Source organism: Cydia strobilella, chromosome Z (genome assembly GCF_947568885.1).
Source record: "Cydia strobilella chromosome Z, ilCydStro3.1, whole genome shotgun sequence".
NCBI lineage: Eukaryota > Metazoa > Arthropoda > Insecta > Lepidoptera > Tortricidae > Cydia > Cydia strobilella.
Genome location: NC_086068.1, coordinates 41,189,273 through 41,214,573, shown reverse-complemented (window position 1 = coordinate 41,214,573; position 25,301 = coordinate 41,189,273). Strand labels below are relative to the sequence as shown.

At 37.7% G+C, this 25,301-nt stretch overlaps 2 protein-coding genes across 3 annotated transcripts in view; one reads left to right on the top strand and one right to left on the bottom strand.

Annotated features, from left to right (window-relative positions):
- Window positions 1-31: 31 nt before the first annotated feature.
- Window positions 32-22,849, bottom strand: LOC134754877 (zinc finger MYND domain-containing protein 10). 2 transcript variants are annotated; one of them, XM_063691335.1, is made up of 10 exons: window positions 22,704-22,849; window positions 22,489-22,597; window positions 22,045-22,158; window positions 21,095-21,234; window positions 9,384-9,506; window positions 8,962-9,116; window positions 6,713-6,864; window positions 5,922-6,086; window positions 5,259-5,485; window positions 32-124 (listed from the first exon to the last, which is right to left on the bottom strand). In XM_063691335.1, exons 1-10 carry the CDS (start codon window positions 22,805-22,807, stop codon window positions 55-57), a joined length of 1,359 nt encoding a protein of 452 aa, XP_063547405.1. In that variant the 5' UTR covers window positions 22,808-22,849; the 3' UTR covers window positions 32-54. The 2 variants fall into 2 exon arrangements, with proteins under 2 accessions (XP_063547405.1, XP_063547404.1); XM_063691334.1 differs by having other exon boundaries at window positions 43-124; window positions 5,247-5,485.
- An 878-nt stretch (window positions 22,850-23,727) lies between these two features.
- The window catches only part of LOC134754903 (replication factor C subunit 4), a 33,932-nt gene continuing 32,358 nt past the window's right edge, over window positions 23,728-25,301 (top strand). Inside the window, exons 1-2 of the mRNA XM_063691375.1 lie at window positions 23,728-23,957; window positions 24,042-24,317. Of these exons, the coding sequence (XP_063547445.1) occupies window positions 23,851-23,957; window positions 24,042-24,317 (383 nt within the window). The 5' untranslated portion in view covers window positions 23,728-23,850. The remainder of the gene's footprint in view (window positions 23,958-24,041; window positions 24,318-25,301) is intronic.

Below are 25,301 nucleotides of genomic sequence, written 5' to 3'. Positions count from 1 at the left end.
AAACGTTATATTTGTATTCCCTTTATTACATTAAGAAAGTTCACACATATATCTCTACATGCACAATTTGGCAAATTGATCACATAACTCCTTGTGCTTCGGCCAATGTTGCACCTGACATTCCCTGGAATAAAAGAAAATAGTTTACCTATTACCAAATATTTGGTGTCTAGAAATGTATAAATAAGTACCTATTGTGAGCACCGAGCACCTTAATTTGTTTGGTAAGCACAGAATAAGTAATAGTATTATCTTATCAATATTATCATACAGAACGGCCACGCACCGCCCCGCACCGACTCGAATTACCTCGCCCCGTGACAAAAATCTGGCGGACTTCTGAGTTCTGGCGTACTCTCAGTTTGGTTAGCAACGCGATGACGGAACTTTCAAAATGCCGGTGTATTGTGTTATGTACGGTACTCATCAATTTTTAGAAATAAATAATCAAGTTTTCCAATATCTAAAACACGAAATATAAGTAAATAAACCTAAAATTTTGCATATAAATAGGTATATAGGTAATAATGTTATAAAAAGCAGAAAATGTTAACTACTCCCTAATAAATATTATTCATTATATTATACTTGACCGTCTTGACCATATGTCACATACCTACCTACCTAATGAGGGTTCAGAGAAGACCACCCCATTCGAACCATTGGACAGGACATCTACAAAAGAGATACGTCTAGAATTAAGGAAATTCAAGAACAAAAAAGCTCCTGGGCCGGATCAAATAAGAGCGGATGCTTTGAAACTGGGCGGAGAAGTTTTCATAACAGCCTTTGAGCCGATAGCAAATTATGTCTTGACTACAGGTTATTTCCCGAAACGATGGAAGGTGGGCGAATGTATCTTCCTTCACAAAACAGGCAAAAACCATAAAGAAGCTACCTCTTATAGACCAATCACGCTACTCAATATAATGGCCAAGGTATGTGAAAGGCTCATACTCTCAAGAGTACAAGGTACAGTAGACAAGATGCGGCCGCCGTTTCAACATGGCTTTACCAGGTTCAGAGGGACCGCTACACAGCTTCTCCGCACGGGAAAGATAATAACAGATGCACTTGCACTTGGAGAAAGCGTATCTATGATATGCACGGACCTAAGCAAAGCATTCGACTCAATTAACCACAAAGGCCTAATAAAGAAACTGCAGAACGCTGACGCTCCCAACAACATTATAAAAATATTAGAAAACTACTTAGAAGATCGATCGCTAATAGGAAAATTCCGCAGTATGATTGGAGAAGTAAAGAAACTACCACATGGTGTGCCCCAGGGATCGATCCTAGGCCCCGTCATCTTCAACCTATACGTCTACGACATATGGAATAGTCACGATAGGATTCGAGGTCTGAAACTATCCCAGTACGCGGATGACTTATGTATCCTAAACAGAGCTAAGAACCCCGATCACGCTACCATGAGAGCGGAGTGGGCGGCAGAAACCATTGTAAACTACTATGATAGATGGGGTTTGAAATGCAACGTCGACAAAACAGAATGTATAATGTTTAAAAAGAAGAAGAAATATATAAAAAATACATAAAGTATTTAGGAGTCATCTTTGATAAGTTGTCAAAAAGTTAAAACAAGTAAGAGGAGCTCTGGGACCCATCATAGGCTTTAATGCCAAAACCGATGGTGAAGTCAAGTTAGCAATCATTCAAGCTTGCATCCTTCCTATCATGGATTATGGAGTGGTGCAGCTATTATCAAGGTACAGCAACTCGAACCTACAAAAAATTGAGAGACAATACAGGATGGCACTCAAGAATGCTGGCCAGTTCTCAAGACGTCTACCCACGGAAACGCTCTGGGAAATCAGCGACCGTGGCACCTTCGCGCCGCTGATTTAAATCGCAGAATGCTGGACAGAATCGCAGCTCTTGGTATTGAAGACCTCGACACACCAGGGGACGCTTACCTAGCTCACGGCGAACATAACCCACTATTAACAAACAATAGAATAGGTGAAATCTTATATGTACCAAATAAAGACATGAGGCGCTGGCCCCGTGGGGCAGCGGCTCCTCGTCCCCTTAGAATTAAGTAAATGTAACATATGTAACACTATTACCCAACATCTTTTAACTCGACACTTGTGACATAACACCTCCAGCTTACACAGATCTTTTAGACACAAGTTAGCTGACACAATCCTACGGGAATAAAAAGATGTAACTCTGCTAATTGATAATAAAAGATTTCTCATTCTCATTCTACCTACCTACACACCTACCGATTTTTCTGTTCCTGAATTAAAACCTGATTGCTGAATTTCTAAATGTTAGCCAACATTTAATGTAATAACATAAATTGTTTTATTTTTATTTGTACACTTTTGTTTTTAGGGTTCCGTAACCAAAGGGTAAAAACGGGACCTTATTACTAAGACTCCACTGTCCGTCTGTCTGTCTGTCACCAAGCTGTATCTCATGAACCGTGATAGCTAGACAGCTGAAATTTTCACAGATGATGTATTTCTGTTGCCGCCGCCATAACAAAAAACACTAAAAATTTAATTTGTACGGAACACTCGGTGGGCGAGTCCGACTCGCACTTGTCCGGTTTTTTACTTTAATAATTAATTATGTATGTTATGAAATCAATAACAACAATAACGTAAATTTAATAATGGCGTTTTGAAAGTCCAAGTACACCAAGTACGCGCAAACTGATAAAGCCAATTCAAGGATTGGAGCGAAATAAAATAGATATGGAATAGTTATTTACGATAATTACGATACAAGTGCGGAAAAGAGGAAATTCGAAACGAGTCGCGATAAATTAAAACACGACCGCAGGGAGTGTTTTGAATCGACACGAGTTGCGCATTACCTATTTGCACGTGTATCGTACAAAGTTTTACAGTACATAATATATGGCCCTTTAAACTTTCGACATATGCACAAAAAGTGCTCTTTTACGCATTAGTGCGAGAAAGTAGCACCATATATACTGTAATAGCTATTTACGATACAAGTGCGGAAAAGAGGAAATTCGAAACGAGTGGCGATAAATTAAAACACGACCGCAGGGAGTGTTTTAAATCGACACGAGTTGCAAATTACCTATTCGCACGTGTATCGTACAACGTTTTACAGTACATATGGCCCTTTAAACTTTCGACATATGCACGAAAAGTGCTCTTTTATGCACTAGTGCGAGAAAGTAGCATCATATGTACTGTAATAGTACATTTCGATGCTAGTGCGGAAAGTATGACAAGACTCGGGACGAGTGAAGAATGACATTTCCGCACGTGTATCGAACGACGTTTTTTTTAATACAGTTGCGAAAAAATAAGAAAAGCAACAAGTAAGGAACGGAATTCGAAACTTTTATATTATTAATTCTGTGACATCATTGACATTGACTAATTATCAAGAAGTGTTTTTCTAGCTGTTATTCGACTAGAATTGATTTTGTTATTATTATTGAACGCACTTCAATGAAAGTTTTTTTTTTCAAATGCATGTACTATAAGACAGAAACAATTGTAAATATTAAAACATTGTATTATTATTACCTAAATATCGTTATTTATGATTATTTGTGTATCGTATATTTATAAAAACAATATCGAATGTTGCCTTTGGAAACTTAAAACATTCTTGCAGTAAGAAAATACGCCTCTTCTTTGACAGGCGTTCCGTTCCATTCAGACAACTTATTAAGAACGGTTTTTCAACATTAAAAAATAAACGTGATATAATACTTATAATGATGAAGAGGTAAGTAATAAAATATGAAATATGCATATTTTTCGTATTCTCACATTAACAGTAGGTTTTTATGTTGATTACGACGTTTAAATGAAACTAATATTAACACTCATCAATAAGTAGTCATGAATTGGAACAAGTAAAAATTTAAAAAAATTGGAAAAGTGTAAAGCACTAGTTCGCGAAAACCAACTTTCCGCACGCTAAACAGCCACGAAAAGTAGCACTTTTAGAGCAACTGTATTAAAAATGATATTTGATGTATGGCGTGTCCGCCCTGTGACTTAAGAGGCCGGTGTTGATTTTAGTCGCAAAAATGTAATATTGATAGATTTAGTCCGTGAAATTTTACACCTTTTGTTACCTAATTGAAATAACAAGTACTGGTTTCTATTAGCACGTCTTCTTATCTTACCTTTTATCAGATCAGTTTTTTGAAAACAGACTCACTAAATTAGTAATGTTTGCTTTTCTGATGGACGTTTAGGTAAACGCGCGTAAAGCACTGATTTTGTCGCTCTTATTTGTAAATTTCGTAAAGTTTGGACTGCTAAACATGGTAATTTTGTATTACACATATCCTGTACTTGACGTTTATCAGACTACATTTTTATTATAATGATGTTAGACGAAATTAATTTTCTCCAGAAATTACTTCAAAACAAGTGACAATTTCTCTGAAAATCGACTTAATTTCATCGTAATTTTGATACTTAAACAATCTACAACATTTGCTAAAACTATACTTATACATCAATTTGTATAATTTACCACCATGATTTTTTGATGAATTTTTAAAAACTGCCCCTTCTCTTCATGCAAAGGCAAGATGAGAAGACGTGCTAATAGAAATCAATACTTGTTATTTAGATATTACGTAACAAAACGTGTATAATTTCAACGACTAAATCTATCAATTTTACATTTTTGCTCCAAAATCGACTACGGCCTCTTAAGTACCTACCTATTTGAACCTATATCAATTGCTAGGCTTAAGTATTAGGTACTAAAGGCGGGATTCCACCAGTGTATGGCACTGTGCGGCACAAGCATATTCATTACAAAAATGTTTGTGCCAATTGTGCCGCACACTGGTGGAATCCCGCCTTTAGATCCATCAAATTTCACCGTACAAGTGCGTCCTATTATTATGTATGCAGTAGGTATAGCCGGTATAGGACATGCCCATGCAGTACCGGTCCCGGTACCAAAAATATTTTATTTCCCGGTTTAGGGCATAGCTGGTACGGTAACGGGATTCCCGGTTCTTGGGGCATCTTATGACCTAGCAGCTTCCGTTTCGGTGTGCTATAAACTGGGCCATTTTGTTTAAAATTGTACACTACCTACTACCTACACTTTTTTCAAATAAATAATAAAATGGCCCAACTATAAAATGTTGTCTCGTTCGAACTCCGGAGCGGCGTAGGCGTAGCGTACGGGTCCGCATCCGCATCAGCACCAGTCAGTGCTATAATATAACCGCCTTAAAGAGATAGTTTAATTACCGGCCGCAGTACCACTCAGTCTTGCACCGCGAGCACTTCTTGCTGGCGGCCTCACCGCACTTGGAGCATTTAGCACCGCCGCCGTCCATGGCCAGCGCCACGTCGCTGGTATACGACTCCAGGAGTTGCTTGGCCATTTTGCGCGACTCGTCGCTACCGTCCAAGTCGAAGAGACGGAGCTGCTGCTTGGCCAGCGTTTTGGTACGTTTGTGCACTTGGCGCATGTATGAGTCTTTTATCTGGAAAAGAAAAAAGATGTATAGGTACATGTCTGCTGAATTCCTACCGTGACTAGAACTTATGATAATTTTTCGAGATGACATATGTGACGTTTTCAACTAAAAGGTACCACATTGTCGGTTGTCGATAAGGTTGATTTTTAATTAAAGCTTTATGGAAATAGCGTCTTTATTGACAACCGACAATAAGTACCCTTTTATTTATTTTTTACATGTAAAAAATCCGCAACATGCTTCGTCCCAAAAATACCAATGATGATATCCGCAACAGGCTTCCCTTTTAGTTGAAAACGGCACATATAATGCCTGTATACGGGACCAATTAAAATAATAGAAACGAGAGCCATAGTCGGACATTTGCACTATTATGCATGATGCATGCAAAACGCCTTTTATAAAATGGAGATCCCTGCCATCACAATAATGTTTGGCATACCTGCGGCACAACCTCAATGAGCGTGCAGCCCGGATTGTTCACGTTTGTGCGGCCGTTAATGTTCGAGTAATCGCCCACGGAGACGGAGAGACGACACAGGAACTGCTTGAGATCGCCCAGCGGCGGCACTTGGTCTATCATATTCTCAGTGAGTCGTGCTTGTAGCTGGGACAAGAAAGAATAAGATAAAATAAATGAACTACCCAGTTCTCTGAATTCTCAAATAGGTAGATGTAAGCTAATAAGGTAAATCTTGCTATTTTACCTAGGCCTTCAGTTATTTTCGTACCTATGTCCCGGTGTCTATCTGTAGGTTAGGTATGTATGTACAGACGACGTCAAAGATATGTTTACATTTTACGCCTTATTACAAAGGGGTACGGTGCAAAAGTGTAAACATATTTATGACTTCGACCGTACTTACCTAATAATCAATTTCTCCCATTTTCCGGTTTCTGATCGAGCTGCTTTACTGATTTTAAATATTTTGATGCTACCTCTACCCAACTTAGGTGACAATAAAATGTTATGATATCATCAAGGAAATCTAACTGATGGTGCAATTATTGTGTATAAAACAACACATTACTTGAACGCACCTTGAACGGCTTTTAAAAATCTTAAAAAAAAACCGGCTCAGGCACAGCCAGAGCTGCCCCCGCTGCGTGCAGCCCCTGTCTCGCTCGTCGATGGGATACTGGTACTGGTGCGCCAGCCGCGGCTCCGGCAGCAGCCGGCGCAGGCACAGCCAGAGCTGTCCCCGCTGCGTGCAGCACCTGTCCCAGTCTCACCCGGCAGAAGGCGGTGCGGCGGCACTCGTCGATGGGGTACTGGTGCGCCAGCCGCGGCTCCAGCAGCAGCTGGCGCAGGCACAGCCAGAGCTGCACCTCGGTGCGGTGCATTTGCAGTCGCTCATCATTGGGCGGCTTTACCCAGCGGCCGACTGAAATAGTACATTACTGCAGGCGCCGGGAAAGAAGGGCTTGCCGGCTGAGTAGGTATGGTATGGATAGTGATGCGAAGCCGGCAAGCCCTTTTCACGGGTAGGCATGTATAGTGCTTTTCTCAAACATATGTTGCAATGAAATAAAGAAATACACCACTAAAAAAAACAAATTTCTCCTCCGACTTTGGCAGCAACAAGTTATTAATTACTAATTCTGCCTCCGCCCTCAATTGCGACGAAGTACAATTAATTTCTTCGTCGCTATTATCATCGGAACACACATTGAAATTTTATTTATAAATATCAATCACAAATATAAAATACAGCTACGTGACAAAAGTTTTTTAATTTTCCCTCCAATTCCTACATAATGTTTTTTTTACGGGAGTCGTGCGTATGAGGGCTAACGCGTATGAATTCGCCGCTAGGGGCGCTAGTGTAGATGGTGGTCTTTTCCTCAGAATAATGACTAAAGCATAGAAGTCGGGCAAAAATGGTTCGCAAATATGTATACCCGTACTTTCCTTTATTACGAATTAGATAATGTGCCGAAAAGAGATGCATATATGCTTGTTATTTCTCATTTACGTACAGTGTCATAAGTTTGATAATTTGCTAGGGATGTAACTGTGTCGACTTTTTATATCGATAAATTATGCATAAGTTTATGTGCCGTGTAAAAGAATAATCACGAAATTGGCAAATTGATAATAGTCTGGCTAATGAAAGTTGAACCTGAAAAAACGCGGCAATTTCAAGAAATCTGTAGCAGGCGGCTCGTTGAAATGAAATGCGTGGAATACAAGGATTGCATAACTTTTATACTTTTTATAATTTTCATATTCTAAAAATCATTAAAAAGTATAAAAATTATGCAATCCTTGGAATCAAAGAGCCGCCTGATATGAGGATTAATGCATGTACCTAATATAGCTTTTATCTCATTTGCAGTCTACCACTCAGAACCGTCTAACTATACCTCTCGTTTTTTTATCATTAGAAAGAAGGCGAGCGATCTTAACGTGTCGTTTTATCGAAAAACACTTTGAAAATAAGTCACAACAAATATAATATACAATCATTTACATACTTTTGCTTTCATAAGTAAAATATTGCTATATTTATAAAAAAACTTGTCAATAAAAAGACACGTGGAAATGGTTTACCGTTTTTTCAAATGCTATAAGACTAAGTATAGTTTCTAGTCATGTACAGTCAGCTGCAGAGAAAAGGCACCCCCCCTGCATACAAAGTTCTGTAAATGCAGAGGATTTTAAATATTGTCTATGGTCTCTGGTGACTTAGCTAGTTGGTGACTAATTAGAGAAATCGACTCCACACTCGCGTTCGCGGCTTCGCACCGCGTAGTATGGAGCGGGCCAGCGGGCTATACAGATTAGTATACTTAATATCAGTTCGTGTGTAATAGGCGTTAACGCGGATATTTTTGGTCCGATAACCATTCAGCCACTAGAAAAATTTAAAAAATATAATTCAGCTGTTTAGCCTGTTCATGAACACAGACGCCATGTTTTACATTAAAATTAAAAAAAAAAATACTTCTCGGCCTAGGCCTTCTATTTCGTATGAAATTCCTTTACAGTTCTCTCGAGTTGCTCCGCCCGAAACGTGATACTTTTGTTTGTGTTTTGTTTTGACGCCCACAAGGTCGATATTTCATTGCATGTTTGAGAAAAAGGCATTTTTTAAATAAACGCAACAGCGAATCTCCTGTACTCAAACTTAAAAAAAAACCATATAAGTGCGAGTTCGTTTAACTGGCGCACCGAGGGTTCCGTACTCTTCATATAGGGCATTTCTCATATTTAAAAATATATAATATTAAAAAAAAAACATTCAATGTGTCTGGGTTAGCGTTGTTCATGACTATTCCAAATTTCAAATCGATAGATTAAGTAGTTCTCGAGATATTTAGCGATGTGACTGAAGATGGACGGACGGACAGTCGCACCATAAGTGTTCCATAGTCGTTCCTTTTGTACCTTTTTGGTACGGAACCCTAAAAAAGACGGAAACAAACAATAGATAACTTCCTAAGCGAATTCAAATAACATTTTGAGTAGTCATAGTCACAGTTGAAGGTCTGAAGCTCGCCGGACTCAGTAGCCCTGTGCCACGGTTCCTCCTGCAGCAGGTGGGCTAAAATTGAGGGCACGTCGTTGGTCTTGTAGAGGCCCGTCGCGATAGAGGCGCCTACTCCGGCTCCCTCCATGTGTTCCGCTATGTATCTGTACAAGAATCACGATGTGAGTAAAATCGATGTATGATGTATGTACTAGTAGGTTAGGTTTGTTAGGTAACTTCAGATGCCCGAAGGGCAAACCGCCCAAAAATAGGAGCCCCGCTTCGCGAGGCTCCGTCTACCTATTGAATATTTCGAGGTCGTAAATTAGTATTAAAATGTAAAGTAGTTTCCGATGGGTTCGTACCTTCGTACATACGTCGCTACACATAATTTACTACATATATAATAGTACAGTATTTTATGCACTGACCGCACGATAGTGATGCACCGCATGCTGATGTCAAACTGCAGGTCCGTCTGCCGGCGCTCGAGCTCTTCCGGTGCAGTCTCGCATTCCAGCTCCTTCGCACTCTCAGCCTTCAAATATCCGTTACTGTGGAGCCAAAAACTTCACTTGACCGTCGAAATATTCAATTACTTATATATTACACATAGAGCGTTCTTACAAGAAAAGTCGAAATAATGTAAAATTGATGATATTCCCGACAACATTGAAGACTTTACGCTCATTATTAGAAACAAAGAGTACTTGTTCCAGTAAGAGCGTCTTCTTCTCTTTAGGAATATCGTTGTACATTTTAGAAAAAGGACTAATTAAATTAGTAATGATCTTTTTTCTGATGGTCGTTTACGAAAAACCGCGTGAAGCACTGAATTGTGAGCTCTTATTTGTAAATTTTGAGAAGTTTACTCTGCTAAAGTTGGATATTTTGTATTACTAATATCCTGTAGTTTAGGAATATCGAATGATATTCTTCCTACATGCTTTTGAGAAAGAGAAAATCAATGTAAAACGAAATAAATTTTCTCTTCGAAACAAGTGTAAATTCCTCCGAAAATCTACTTAGTATCGAAGTCATTTTTATACACGAGCAATCTACAACGTTTGCTTATACTGTTGGTATACATTTGTGTTTATCAAATTCTACTTTAATTTTTTGTCAATTTTTTGAAAACTACTCTATGTATATCACCGATGACGCAAGCTCGCGATCTCAGTACCGCGGCAGAGCTTGAAGAGGACGTTCCTGTGTCGATCGGCGCCGCACGTTTTGGACGGCGACAACGAGGTTTTTTATCGTTGTGTGCGGCAGGCGCCGTGTAAAACGCTATACTGTGTGCGTGTAAACTGCGACTGAGAAACTTTGATCCGAGTACTGTACTGTACTGTTTTTATAGTATTATAATATAGTATAGTAACATAACAAACTTCCGAACAACATTAAAAATATTTGAAATGACCTGACATTTTATAGGTAGTAAATTTAAAAAAAACAGCCAAGTGCGAGTTGTACTCGCGCACAAAGGGTTCCGTACTATTTTATACGGCTATTTTATTCTGTTTTTAGGGTTCCGTACCCAAAGGCTAAAAACGGGACCATATTACTAGGACTCCGCTGTCTGTCCGTCTGTCACCAGGCTGTATCTCATGAACCGTGATAGCTAGACAGTTGAAATTTTCACAGATGATGTATTTCTGTTGCCGCTATAACAACAAATACTAAAAACAGAATAAAATGTGGTATTTCCTATAAAAAGGGACCTTATTGTCGATGGCGCTTACGCCATTATAAACGATGCTCCGATATAACTAAGACTGAACTTGTATAAGTTTAGAGTATGTATTACTCATCCTCCTTATGAACCCTGGCATTACCTAGTGGAACTTAGGTTTGGTGCAACATAGGCGCACACTGTTTTGGTCATCCGACTGGTATTGATGAGCACTTAGGAGAGCAGTACCCTTTGATAGAGCTGATGCTGAACCCTGGCAGTACCTAGTGGATCTAAGGTTTGGTGCAACATAGGCACACGCTGTTTTAGTCATCCGACTCGTCTTGATGAGCACTTAGGAGAGCAGTACCCATGATAGAGCTAATGCTGAACCCTGGCAGTACCTAGTGGATCTAAGGTTTGGTGCAACATAGGCACACGCTGTTTTAGTCATCCGACTCGTCTTGATGAGCACTTAGGAGAGCAGTACCCATGATAGAGCTGATGCTGAACCCTGGCAGTACCTAGTGGAACTAAGGTTTGGTTGACATATCAGTCAAATTTGACAGATTGACAGTTTTTGTCATTTTCAGTGAAACTTATCTTTTTGGGATAGAATTTAGCACCAAGTAACATTGTTAAGTGTAGATTTATACTATCTGTCAAAATTACATTTTGTGACATTTTTGACAGTTTTGGATCCCAGATCGAAACGGCTTGTCCAATTTTGATAGGACCTTCAACATTAGTCATGGGATGGAAAATGTAGTTTGACACATATGTCAAAACTGTCAAAATTGACAGTTTGACAGTTTTTGTCATTTTTAGTGAAAATTAACATGTTTTGTTAAAGTTTGGTACTAAGTGACATAGTTTAGTGTTGTTTGACATATCAGTCAAATTTGACAGATTGACAGCTTTTGTCATTTTCAGTGAAAATTTAGCACCCAGTGACATTGTTTAGTGTAGATTTATACTATCTGTCAAAATTGACAGTTTGTGACATTATGACAGTTTTGGATCCCAAATCGAAAAGGCTTGTCCGATTTTGATATGACCTTCAACATTAGTCAAGGGATGGAAAATGTAGTTTGACCCATCTGTCAAAACTGTCAAAATTGACAGTGACAGTTTTTGTAATTTTTAGTGAAAATTAACGTTTTGTTAAAGTTTGGTACTAATTGACATAGCTTGGTGTTGTTTGATTGTTAAGTGTAGATTTATACAATCTGTCAGAATTGACATTTTGTGACATTTTGACATTTTTGGATCCGAAATCGAAACGGTTTGTCCGATTTTGATAGGACCTTCAACATTAGTCATGGGATGGAAAATGTAGTTTGACACATCTGTCAAAACTGTCAAAATTGACAGTTTGACAGTTCTTGTCATTTATAGTGAAAATTAACATGTGTTGTTAAAGTTTGGTACTAAGTGACATAGTTTAGTGTTGTTTGACATATCAGTCGAATTTGACAGATTGACAGTTTTTGTCATTTTCAGAGAAAATTATCTTTTTGATATATAATTTAGCAAACAAACCATGTTTTCACTAAAAAAGACAAAAACTGTCAAACTGTAAATTTTGACAGTTTTGACAGATATGTTGAAGGTCATATCAAAATCTACACTTAACAATCAAACAACACCAAGCTATGTCAATTAGTACCAAACTTTAACAAAACGTTAATTTTCACTAAAAATTACAAAAACTGTCAAACTGTCAATTTTGACAGTTTTGACAGATGGGTCAAACTACATTTTCCATCCCATGACTAATGTTGAAGGTCATATCAAAATCGGACAAGCCTTTTCGATTTATGATCCAAAACTGTCATAATGTCACAAACTGTCAATTTTGACAGATAGTATAAATCTACACTAAACAATGTCACTGGGTGCTAAATTTTCACTGAAAATGACAAAAACTGTCAATCTGTCAAATTTGACTGATATGTCAAACAACACTAAACTATGTCACTTAGTACCAAACTTTAACAAAACATGTTAATTTTCACTAAAAATGACAAAAACTGTCAAACTGTCAATTTTGACAGTTTTGACAGATGTGTCAAACTACATTTTCCATCCCAACAAATGTTGAATGTCCTATAAAAATCGGACAAACCGTTTCGATTTGGGATTCAAAAATGTCAAAATGTATAAAACTACACTTAACAATGTTACTTGGAGGCCTTGGAGCTAAATTCTATCCCAAAAAGATAATTTTCACTGAAAATGACAAAAACTGTTAATCTGTCAAATTTGACTGATATGTCAACCAAACCTTAGTTCCACTAGGTACTACCAGGGTTCAGCATCAGCTCTATCGTGGGTACGGCTCTCCGAAGTGCTCATCAAGACGATTCAAATGACCAAAACCGCGTATGTCTATGTTGCACCATGGTTGCACCAAATCTGAATTCCACTACTACCTAGTAGGTACTGCTACTACTGCCAGGGTTCAGTCAGGATCATTTTGCTGTCTCATTTTAAAATATCACGAATTTAATTTTATTAAACGTTAATGCAATTGAGAGTTATTCTAATTAACTTTTTGAAACTTTAATGGCCATTGAAGTTAATGGCCAATAACTTCAATGGCCATTAACGTCTCAAAAATTTAATTCGAATTAACTTTACTGCAATTGGTGCGTAATGCAATTGGTTAATGGCGGAACTAATGGTTAATGCAATTGATCAATGGTTAATTAAAATTAACAATTACGGCCAACACTGCTACATATAGCTAAAATAGTTTCGCTACCCAAGCTGTACGGTTACCCTGTACCCTGTACCAAATGTAATGACGAAACATGTAAACAAGCGAGTATAATTTCTTTCTAGTATAAAATAATTATTTTATAATACAAAAGTAAGTACATTTGCACTGTATTTAGTATTTTCGTACCAAATAACAAAAATTAGGATTTTAAGTTAGTGTCGTTATAATTGTTTTCAATATGCTTCACGAAGGATCAAGATTGTTTAATCCATCATTGTAGTGCGAGCGAGAGGGAAAACGTAGTAGAAGGGATCGGCATACTGAGCTCGCACAGCCCGCCGCAGCGCGTAAAATACCTAAACTCGCTCAACGCCGAAATGTAATAGCGCTCTTAAATAAAACCTAACAATTTATTGATACGTTTTCTTTCTAGGGGCAATTGTTATCCACGCGAAATACCTATTTTAACTTTTACTTCGAACTGGAAAATGGCAAGCACGACAAACAAGGCAGCCAGTCTTTGCAATATAAACGATCCAAACTTATGAGGTGTAAGAGCGTTTTCACATTGTCCGATCCGATATCGGATGTAGGATCCTACATCCACATAGTCATACCGCGGGGGCGGGGCGCCCGGGCGCCGTCTTTAGCGGTCACGCACACTACAACAAGCATTATGCCTACACATACGCACACAAACAAATATTATCGGTCCGACAGCTGACGGGGGACTCCGACATGACTGAATTTATCGGAAGCGCCTTTCTGATGTCGGAAAGGAGCCTATGACAAAAACAGCTGTGGCACAGTGCCATTGGCATTAAATCCGCCTTCTTTGCATTATTTATAAAATGCATAAATAAATACTTAGTAGAGAAACACATATATCTTACATTTTACTTCCTTCCGACATCCGATATCGGATTGGACAATGTGAAAACGCTCTAACAATCATAGTAGGCCAAGCAATAAGAAGGTATAGAGGGTAATGCTAGGAACACAATTTTTGACTCCGTAAATTTGTTTGGACTAGTTAGGAGGTAAACCACAGATTTAATATTTATTTTTGTGAGGTAAACATATCAAATGTGTCGTAGCCCTGGTGCCGCGGGGGAGAGAGGAGTTTGAAGGTTCCATTTTTCGGTTTTTCGATTATATCTCGGAAATTATGCGTCTGAGCGACATGGCCACTTAATACAAAATGAAAAGTGATTTAATTTGATACAAGTTTTTAACTCAAGTTTTTCGATACCTTGTATAGTTTTTGAGATATCCGCTCTTGAAGGTTTACTTGGGGCTCTCAATTCTATTTTGATATCTACATCAATAAAGCTACTAGTCCATGTTTGGTATCGTTTTCGTATAAATCGGGAGTGCCAAATTCATTTATGGTATCACATTGACACCATTCCGAAGTAAAAACATAAACTTTAAACAAATAACTTTTTTCACCTCAGCAGCTCGAACAAGCCTACTTTCGTCACTCCCTGGAGTGAGGAAAGTGCGACTTTCCTCACTCCAGGGAGTGAAACAATGTAGCTTTTTAATTTAGTGAAGGCCATGAACTTCATACTTTTATAACATTTTTTTTTATGGTATGGTACGGTACGGTACGGTCCGGTCCGGTCCGGTCCGGTCCGGTATATGTACGATACGATAAGATACGATACGATACGAGACTGGTCCGGTCCGGTCCGGTCCGGTCTCGTATCGTATCTTATCGTATCGTACATATTATAATACTTTTTTTTCTGTTTATTCTGTGTAATTCGAAATATATTTTAACCTTTAATATGTTCTCACTACTGAGGTGAAAAATTATGTGTGCAACACGAGAGCAAAGTTATTTTACATCTCGTGTTTTTGAGTCCCTCGCTACGCTCAAGATTCTACTTTAGAATCACTCGCTTCGCTCGTGATTCAATTATAGAATCTTTCGCTTTCTCGGGACTCAAAATAAACACTCGCAAGAAAAACCAACTTTCCTCTCTTGTTGCACAAATAACTATTTTTTAACTCCTCTTCACGCTTAAACCGCTGAAACGATTTAGTTGAAATTTGGTATAGAGATGTTTTAAGTCCCGAGACTGAACATAAGATAGTTTTTATCTCAAAAATCATATACTTTGAAGGTGTGAAATTTGGTGTGAGGGGAATTCAGCTTCTTCGCTGAAATTTAATTCCTGAGGTTAATACTGTTTAAATTTAGGTTTGAAGTCATGTTTGGTATCATTTGCAGGGTCACTACCCACTAGGCCAGAAATGGCCAGATCGGTCGTCAATGCTATGGACCTAACGAGTACCTGAAAAAAAATCGGAGCTTTTGTCCAGCGTGTCCACATTATCACCTGAAACTGCCCTACTAATCAACATTGACACCATTCCGAAGTAATAACAAAATTAGAAAAAATGTTTTTTTTTTTAATACTCTTCTTCACGCTTTAACTGCTGAACGGATTTCGTTGAAATTTGGTATAGTTAGAGATGGTTTGAGTCCCGGCCGGGACTAGCGGGCACGTCCCGGGACAGTACATAGGATAGTTTTTATAGCCAAAATCATCTTTTGAGGGTGTGAATAAGTGGGGTGGAAGTTTGTATGGGGAATCCATAGCCGCTGAACCGATTTAAATAATATTTGGGATGGTCTTCATTCCTTTCAAGTTGAATTCCCTGACCCCAAATATGTATATTTAGACACCTAGTTTGTGATTTTAAGTGACTTAGAACTCGAGATATTAATAATCTATCTTCTATCTATATATATAAATGCACGTGTCCTGACTGACCGACTCATCAACGCAGAGGCGAAACTACAAAAGCTAGAAAGTTGAAATTTGCACACCAGGTTACATTTATAATGTGTACAAGCGATAAGAAGCGATTTTGAGAAATTCAACCCCTAAGGGGGTTAAAAAGGGGATGAAAGTTTATATGGGGTTCAAGTTTTTATTATATAAATGCACGTGTCCTGACTGACTGACTCATCAACGCAGAGGCGAAACTACAAAAGCTAGAAAGTTGAAATTTGCACACCAGGTTACATTTATAATGTGTACAAGAGATAAGAAGCGATTTTGAGAAATTCAACCCCTAAGGGGGTTAAAAAGGGGATGAAAGTTTATATGGGGTTCAAGTTTTTATTATATAAATGCACATGTCCTGACTGACTGACTCATCAACGCAGAGGCGAAACTACAAAAGCTAGAAAGTTGAAATTTGCACACCAGGTTACATTTATAATGTGTACAAGAGATAAGAAGCGATTTTGAGAAATTCAACCCCTAAGGGGGTTAAAAAGGGGATGAAAGTTTATATGGGGTTCAAGTTATTATTATATAAATGCACGTGTCCTGACTGAGTGACTCATCAACGCAGAGGCGAAACTACAAAAGCTAGAAAGTTGAAATTTGCACACCAGGTTACATTTATAATGTGTACAAGAGATAAGAAGCGATTTTGAGAAATTCAACCCCTAAGGGGGTTAAAAAGGGAATGAAAGTTTGTATGTGGTTCAAGTTTTATTTTAAGCTATGATTTCGAATCTTGGGTAAAAGATATATTATTAAAAAACAAGAAAACTAATTTCAGCGTTTTTGAAAATTCATTCCCTAAGGTGGTGAAAAAGGGGTTGAAAGTTTGTATGGAGATCAAAAATTTTATCAAGTGTGAAAGTTTGTACATGGACATATTATTAGAATATAAAAAAAAAATTCAGCGTTTTTCAAAATTCATCCCCTAAAAGGGTTAAAAAGGGGTTGAAAGTTTGAATCCATTACAAATGGTTTGAAACTTCATAAAAAGACATAATAGCCGCTAACAAAAAAAAAAACATTTCGACGTTTTTGGAAATTGAACCCCTAAGTAGGTTAAAAAAGTTTGTCTTGGGGTTCCAATTTTATTATAAGCTAGGAACTTAAAACTTTGCAAAAAGGTATTATATTAAAAAACAAGAAAACTAATTTCAGCGTTTTTAAAAATTCATCCCCCAAGGTGGTGAAAAGGGGGTTGAAAGTTTGTATGGAGATCAAACATTTTTTTGAGTGCGGGAGTTGAATCTTTGTATCTTTATACAATATTATTAGAATACGAAAAAAGTAATTTCAGCGTTTTTAAAAATTCATCCCCTAACAGGGTTAATAAGGGGTTGAAAGTTTGAATCCATTAAAAATGCTTTAAAACTTCTTAGAAAGGCATAATAGCCGATTACAAAAAAAGTGTCGAAATCACTTTTTTGAAAATTCAACCCCAAGAGGGTTAAAAATGGGATGAAATTTGTTTTAAGTTTCAGTTTTTATTCTAAGCTAGGAACTTGCAATGAAACTTTACAAAAAGGTATTATATTAAAAAACAAAAAAACTAATTTTTGCGTTTTTTAAAATTCGTCCCCCAGGGTGGTGAAAAGGGGGTTGAAAGTTTGTATGGAGATCAAACATTTTATTGAGTGTGGGACTTGAATTTTTGTATAAAGGCATATTATTAGAATAGAAGAAAAGTAATTTTTGCGATTTTAAAAATTTACCGTTTAAAGTGGTTAAAAAGGGGTTGAAACTTTGTACCTATATAGGGTTCCAATTTTATTTTAAGCTAGGAATTAGAAACTTTGTAAAAAGGTATTTCATTAAAAGAGTAGAAAACCGACTTCAGCGTTTTTGAAAATTCATCCTCCAAGGTGGTGAACGGGGTTGAAAATTTGTATGGAGATCAAACATTTCTTTGTGTGCGGGACTTGAATCTTTGTATAAAGGCATATTATTAGAATACAAGAAAAGTAATTTCAGCGTTTTTAAAAATTCATCCCGTAAAGTGGTTAAAAAGGGGTTGAAAATTTGTAGGGGTCCTAATTTTAAAATTTTGAAACTTCGTAGAAAATTATTTAATTAAAAGGGAAGAAAACTCATTTCAGCATTTTTCAAAATTCATCCCCCAAGGTGGTAAAAAAGAGGTTGAAACTTTGTATGGAGATCAAACCTTTTTTTGAGTACAGGACTTCAGTCTTTGTATAAAGGCATATTATTAGAATACAAGAAAAGTAATTTAAGCGTTTTTTCTTCCCCCAAAGGGGTTAAAAGGGGGTTGAAATTTTGAATCCATTACAAATGCTTTGAAACTTCTTAGAAAGGCATTGTATAATATTACAAAAAAAGTTATTTCAACAAGACTTATATTGACCGGGATATAGACCGTGATTACCTTTTGTATTATTGGTCAATATAAGTCTAGTGAAACTAACCGCGAATCATTCAAAACTCTGTTATTTCAACGTTCTTAATAATTCAACCCAAATTCAAAGAGGTTTAAGAAGGGGATGTAAGTTTATATGTGATTCAAGTTTTCGTTTAAGCTAGGAACATAAAACTTGGTAAAAGGGCATTATATTAAAATAGAAGAAAACTGATTGATAAAGTTTGCATCGGGAGCGAACGTTTTTTTAAATAGTGGACTGTTGAGAGGGATTATATCGAGAACAATTATTTTCAGTTAGGGGCTTGAAAGTCTTGAAACTTCGTAGTTTGTGAAAGACAAATTTCATGCGTTGTATAATTATTAACAAATGATTAACCAGAGTTTTGATAAGTCTAGTGAAATGATTAACCGTCCCTACTGATATCTTTTGCTGCATAATGTTCTATGCTCATGTAAAATATATAACCACCAACATACAAATCCACGCGTACGAAGTCGCGGGCAACAGCTAGTTAACTATAATTCAAAATGGCCGCCATAAAATTAAATATGGCCGACGGAGCAGTTGGTTCCTATCAAAAACTTAAAGCTATGGACCTAACAAGTGGCTGAAAAAAAATTGGTGCTTTTGTCCAGCGTGTCCACATTTACGACAATTTGTTCGAGCACTCTGCCCCACTAGATACCATAAATAAATGAATTCAGCACCCCCGATTTATACGAAAACGATACCAAACCCGGCCTAGCAGCTTCACTGATGTAGATAATCAAGATAAAAATGAGAGCCCTAAATAAACCTTCAAGAGCGGATATCTCAAAAACTATGACTAGACATTTTTCATGACCGTTTACCCGCATTCAAAAATAAAATAATGGGCAGAAAATAATAATAAAATTAAATATAATTAATTAGTATAATTTTAGATTTAATTGTATAGTTTTAGGTTAAGTTTGATCTCACTGCGATGCTTTTAGTCAATGTTATGTACTCCATAATTGTCATATACATCAGTATTTATTACCTTTTAAAATGTTGTTAGTGTAAGTTATAATATGTATGATGTGGATGTTCTTTAATAAATAAATACAAAATAAATAAATAAAGATATCGAAAAACTTGACTTAATAACACTTGTAACAAATTAAATCACTTTTCATTTTGTATAAGTGGCCATGTCGCTCATTCGCATAGTTTCCGAGATATAATCGAAAAACCGAAATATGGAACCTTCAAACCCCCCTCTCCCCGCCAGCACCATGGTTACGGCCGGGGACTTTTGATATGTTCACCCCCTAACTAGTCCAAACAAAGCTACGAAGCCAAAAATTGTGTTCCAAGCATTTCCCTCTATAACTTTTTTGGGCATTCATTTCCTGGCCTATAGAGGTGTTTATAATATTATAGATCATGATTCATTACTTACAGGGGTAATTTTTTAAATATAAGTTGGTAATACCTACTGTAAAAAAAAATAAGACGAGGAGTAAAGCAAGGCGACCCTTTATCACCCAAACTGTTCATATCTGTTCTTCAACACATATTCGAAAAACTGGATTGGTCAAAAAAGGGAATTTTTATAGGTAGAAAGTATCTAAGCCACTTGAGGTTTGCAGATGATATCATAGTTATGTCTGAAAATCCGAAACAACTGCAAGAAATGATCAACGAACTCTACAATGTCAGCAAAAATATTGGTCTGGAACTGAATACATCAAAAACTAAAGTTATGAGCAACGGAGCCCAATATCCAATACATGTCAACGAAAGTGACCTAGAGTATGTGGAAGAATATATATACTTAGGAAAACAAATAACATTCAGAAAAAGTAGACATATTGAAGAAATAAACAGACGAGTTGGTATCACTTGGAAAAAGTACTGGAGTCATAAAGACATTCTAAAATCAAACCTACCAATGACATTGAAGCGCAAGGTACTTAACACTTGTATACTTCCCAGCCTCACCTACGGATGCCAAACATGGATCTACAACGCAAAGACAAAGAATAATATCCAGGTGTGTCAAAGGAGTATAGAGAGAAGTGTACTCAACATAAAACTTAGAGACAAGAAGAGATGCTCAGAAATAAGAAACACAACTAAAGTGATAGATGCACTCGACCACTCAAGATCCTTAAAATGGAAGTGGGCAGGCCACTTAGCCAGATTAGAAGACCAGAGATGGACCAAAGTGGTGACAGAATGGCAGGGACCTCATGGAAAAAGACACAGAGGGAGACCAAATACCAGGTGGATAGATGATATTGTCCCAATAGCTGGACAAAGTTGGATGAAGAAAGCACAAAACAGAACACATTGGAAAAAGTTGGAGGAGGCCTATACCCAGAAGGGGTCCTTAAATTAATAAATGAATATAAGTAAAATGAATTGTATACTTAAGGAATAAAAGGCTCTATTATTATTATTATAATACCTACTATACAACTTCGCGTGTTTAAAATCGTCAACCATACAATCTTTAAATCAAATTGTCTTCAACACAACGCAACGTACGGTACGGTACTTATCAACCGGTCGTAAGTGGTAAAAGTGTTACTTGAGTAGCGCCAGCAACGCCGTGAGCTGCTCCACGGCGTACCCCAGCAGGTCGACGATGACGTCACTCAGGCACCGGGCGCCGTCCTCGTGGAATAGCACCGTCTCTAGGAGCCCAACGCACGCTGCTTCGTGGTACAGCTGCTCCAGAACCAAAACAGGACTCAAAATACACATCTATTTTACATTCTTACATTATATATATATATATATCAGTTTGCCGGAATAATACTTTTACTTGAACTTTTTATCCCGAATTGGGCCGGGCGTAATAGGAGGAAAGGGGACGGCCGTTTCTCCATACAAACGTAGTCCCCATTTTCCTCTGGATATTGACATTATGGAAAATATTCTTACATAATTGGACGTATATTAACCATAGCTATGCCCCTACGTTAGACTTTTTTAGATTTTTTGGTTATGGTAAAAATAAGGAGCGAAAAACAGATTTCATACAAATTTATAAATGCTCCTAACTCTTATAATAAGTTCGAAAAAAAAAACAAATGTAAGGGCATAGCTATTATGGACGCTATGGTTGATATACAACAAATTGTGTCAAAATGTTTGAAATAATGTTAATATTCAAAGAGGAAAATGAGGACTACGTTTGTATGTAAATGCGATTTCGCGCGAGTACTCCACTTTCGTCTTAAGTATGAGATGAGAGTAGGTAGTAGCCGTAGTAGGTACTAAGAGGGAGGGAGTGTACTTCGAAGCGGATGAAGTCACAGTCAGAGGCTAGTCTGTAATGGCTCCTCTACACGATGGCCCAGCGTAGGCCAGTCCAAGGGATGCATTTATGCGTTAGAGGGAGCAAGTGATATTGCTATCTCATTCCACCGCATAGCTGCGTCCCTTGGACTGGCCTACGCTGGGCTATGTAGTCGTGTAGAGGAGCCATAATATTCTACAGAAACTACCTGTTTCTATAGTGCAGTGATAACTTACCACCATGTAAATTCCAAACGTACTCGAGGGTGCTGGTTCCAGTTTCAGTATTTGAGGGTAAACTTTATACCGCCATACTTGGATACATATCGCTTCTTGGACTAGAATTGGTAGCTGAAATGTTCAAGTGTGGGTTAGTTATTCACATTATACCTACATTTGTTAATATATTTCATTTTAATTTCTAAGACTGAAGGATTTTGAATAAAGTAGGTAGGGTCATTGCGCTAGTTCCCGTCCATGCTCTAGTTTTCGTTTACTTGACAGATTAGCAAATAATATATTCCATTTTTAACTTGCAATATCATTTTTATGTAGATAGATATATTGTTTAGACATGCAATAAGTCCAGTTGTGTGCAGCAATGTAGGTTTATGTTCAAATTTCGTCAAGTGGACGAAAACTAGTGCAGTGACCCTATATATTCAAATAATAACTACATACCTTTCCAGAGGAAATCAATGTCTCTTTAGTAAGTTCCTCTTGCATAGATGTTGCTTCTAACACTGCTTGCTGGTTGAGTTTCTGAAGTCGGATATGCCAGTCGATCCACCTAAAAGTTTCAACAGGGATTTACATAATGGGTGCTTATTAATGATATCTACTTCAGTGATTTAATAAATCAATCTGAATTATTGCTATGGCATTAAGTAACTTACACTTGACTCCCTATGCTATCAATGCGGGATGGTTCGATACTGTCAATGAACATATCTAGTTCGCCTATTTCCAAAGCACTAAGCTGAGGATCCTTCTCAACCATCTTGCAAAGTTTTACTTTGTACACTTGAATTAATAAGCTAAGTATTTGGTAGGTATATATATTACTCTATGTTTGATTGATAAGCAAATTTAATGTTCCAGATAAAACTAAGTAACTATAGCAACGTTTGCTCGATAATTCAAAATACCGCGCCTCCGGTAGTACCTCAGTAGTACGCAATATATACTATGTATATCCAAGATAGATATAACTCCTATTATATCCAAACATCCAAATTATATCCTCTTTGACTATAAGCGCGTTCCAGACTACGCGGCGCTAAGCTGCGAACGCGAGTGTGGAGTCGATTTCGCTGATTAGCGAACTAGACTCCACACTCGCGATCGAGGCTTCGCTCCGCGATTCACGCACGAGTGTGGAGGGCCATACGAGTGTATGCGAAGCAAGAGTAGGCTTAATGGTGCCATAGACCAAAACCTGACTAACTTATAGTATTGCCACATCAAATAATACCTTAACAGTTCAACATGAGTCAACTCATGGAGACTATATAAAGGAGCCAAATCTCTATGTAAGAAAAGTGTCCATCAAAAAACAGTAATTAGGCGGCGCCACCATATATATTATACTACTCTTTGGCCACCATACACCGAAATACTACCAAAACCAACCTACGTAATTTGGTCGGGTTATTTGTTGCCTTATATGGTTCATGTTATACTCATGTCCCAGAGCCTAACTAGCGCCACCGGAGAGATTAGGAACTATTATTTAAAGCTGAAAGCGGTCACTTTTGCAACAATTCTGCCATAAGAGATTGCGATCCTTTCTATACCATCCATAGTTCAACTTATGGATGGTATAGATGGTATAGATTTGGTATAGATGGTACCTCTACCTTCCAATGACCTTCCATAGTTCAACCACAGTTCTACTGTTTGCTGTCACTACTTGTCATTGTCAAAGACAAAGATTGATTGAACGTTATCCCGGTGAAGTGAAGCAAATTGCCGCGTTCTCTTGATTATATGCTGTTTTCTATAGTATTTTAATATAATTTGCTAAAATAATCTGACAGGAAAATGCAGGCCTTTCTCAAAACTGGGAAAATATCAGGCTCAGCTAAGCTGACGCCGTCGGGCACCAAACCAACAAAGAAGAAACCGCCGGCACCATGGGTCGAGAAATAGTAATGTTTTCTCTATGTACAGTAAAATGTGGTGCCCGTTTGCTATGATATTTCCTATATGCTAATAATTTTGTATCTCTTCAGCCGTCCAAAAACGATTGAGGACATCGTAGATCAGGGCGAGGTAGTTCAAGTGTTGAGAGAATGCTTGTCGGGCGGTGATCTGCCGCACCTGCTGTTCTATGGGCCGCCGGGCACGGGAAAGACGAGCGCCATCCTGGCGGCGGCGCGGCAGCTGTTCGGCGACATCTCGCGCGACCGCGTGCTGGAGCTGAACGCGTCCGACGAGCGCGGCATACAGGTCATCCGGGACAAAGTCAAGTCATTTGCACAACTCACAGTCAGCGCCACCAGGACAGAGTAACTATTATTTGAAATATGTATTGCATTTCAGGGTGTAAGGTGGGTGTATCCTTAATCCACAGTAATTTAAAACATTGTTTCTAGTATGCCTATGTGAGGAATAATCAATCTCATATCCTACTACACTAAAAAATTTTTTTAACAATATTACTATTGGCTCTACAATACTTCAGTCAGTACAGTAATAAGCTATTACTCAATTATATATTGCCAAGAAAAGGGATAATGAGTGACTATAAGATAACATGGAGTTAAGAGCCAACAGAAGGTGACCCCTTTTTTAAATTTTGAGATTTCAAGTTGAATATCGCTGTCGCACTGACGGGGGCGGTATTGCGTAGCAAGGGACTATCCCAGTGTGTGTGGTGCACGCACACAGACGCGCACGCATTTTGCGCTCCTCGCTGGCCTCCGCTCGCCGGCCCGCTATGCTATAGCTATGCATGCCACATACCACGCTATACCCAGTTCTTTTCTTACTTTATTCTTCGATTATAACTCGTTCGCTCGCTACCACGGACCACCACTAAGCGTTTGCTTATTCCCTGTTATTGTGATTAACTCCTTGATTTTAAGTAACTGAATTCATTATCCTTCTACAACCTGCAATCTAATTAACATTTCGAGGTGCAGAGGAGTAAAAAAACATAACATGGACATACAAGAAAACATTGTTGTATAAAAACATACATGATAACGGCTGTTAAATTAATCCAATTAAATATTGTTTTATTATAAACAAAAATATTAAATTATAGTCGTGAGTATTTTAAAAGTATAACTCCCTTATACCTTGACTTTAAACAAAGTATTTTACTTATAAATTACTTGGTTCGTATGAATTAGTGACATACCTAATTAAAAAAGAAAGCTATAACTCCCGCGGAAACAATATAGGCCTTTTCCCTTCAGTACACCTGCATAAAATAAGATCTTTTCGAGCAAGTGTGATGAAACAAACAAATGTGTGTGCAAAACAAA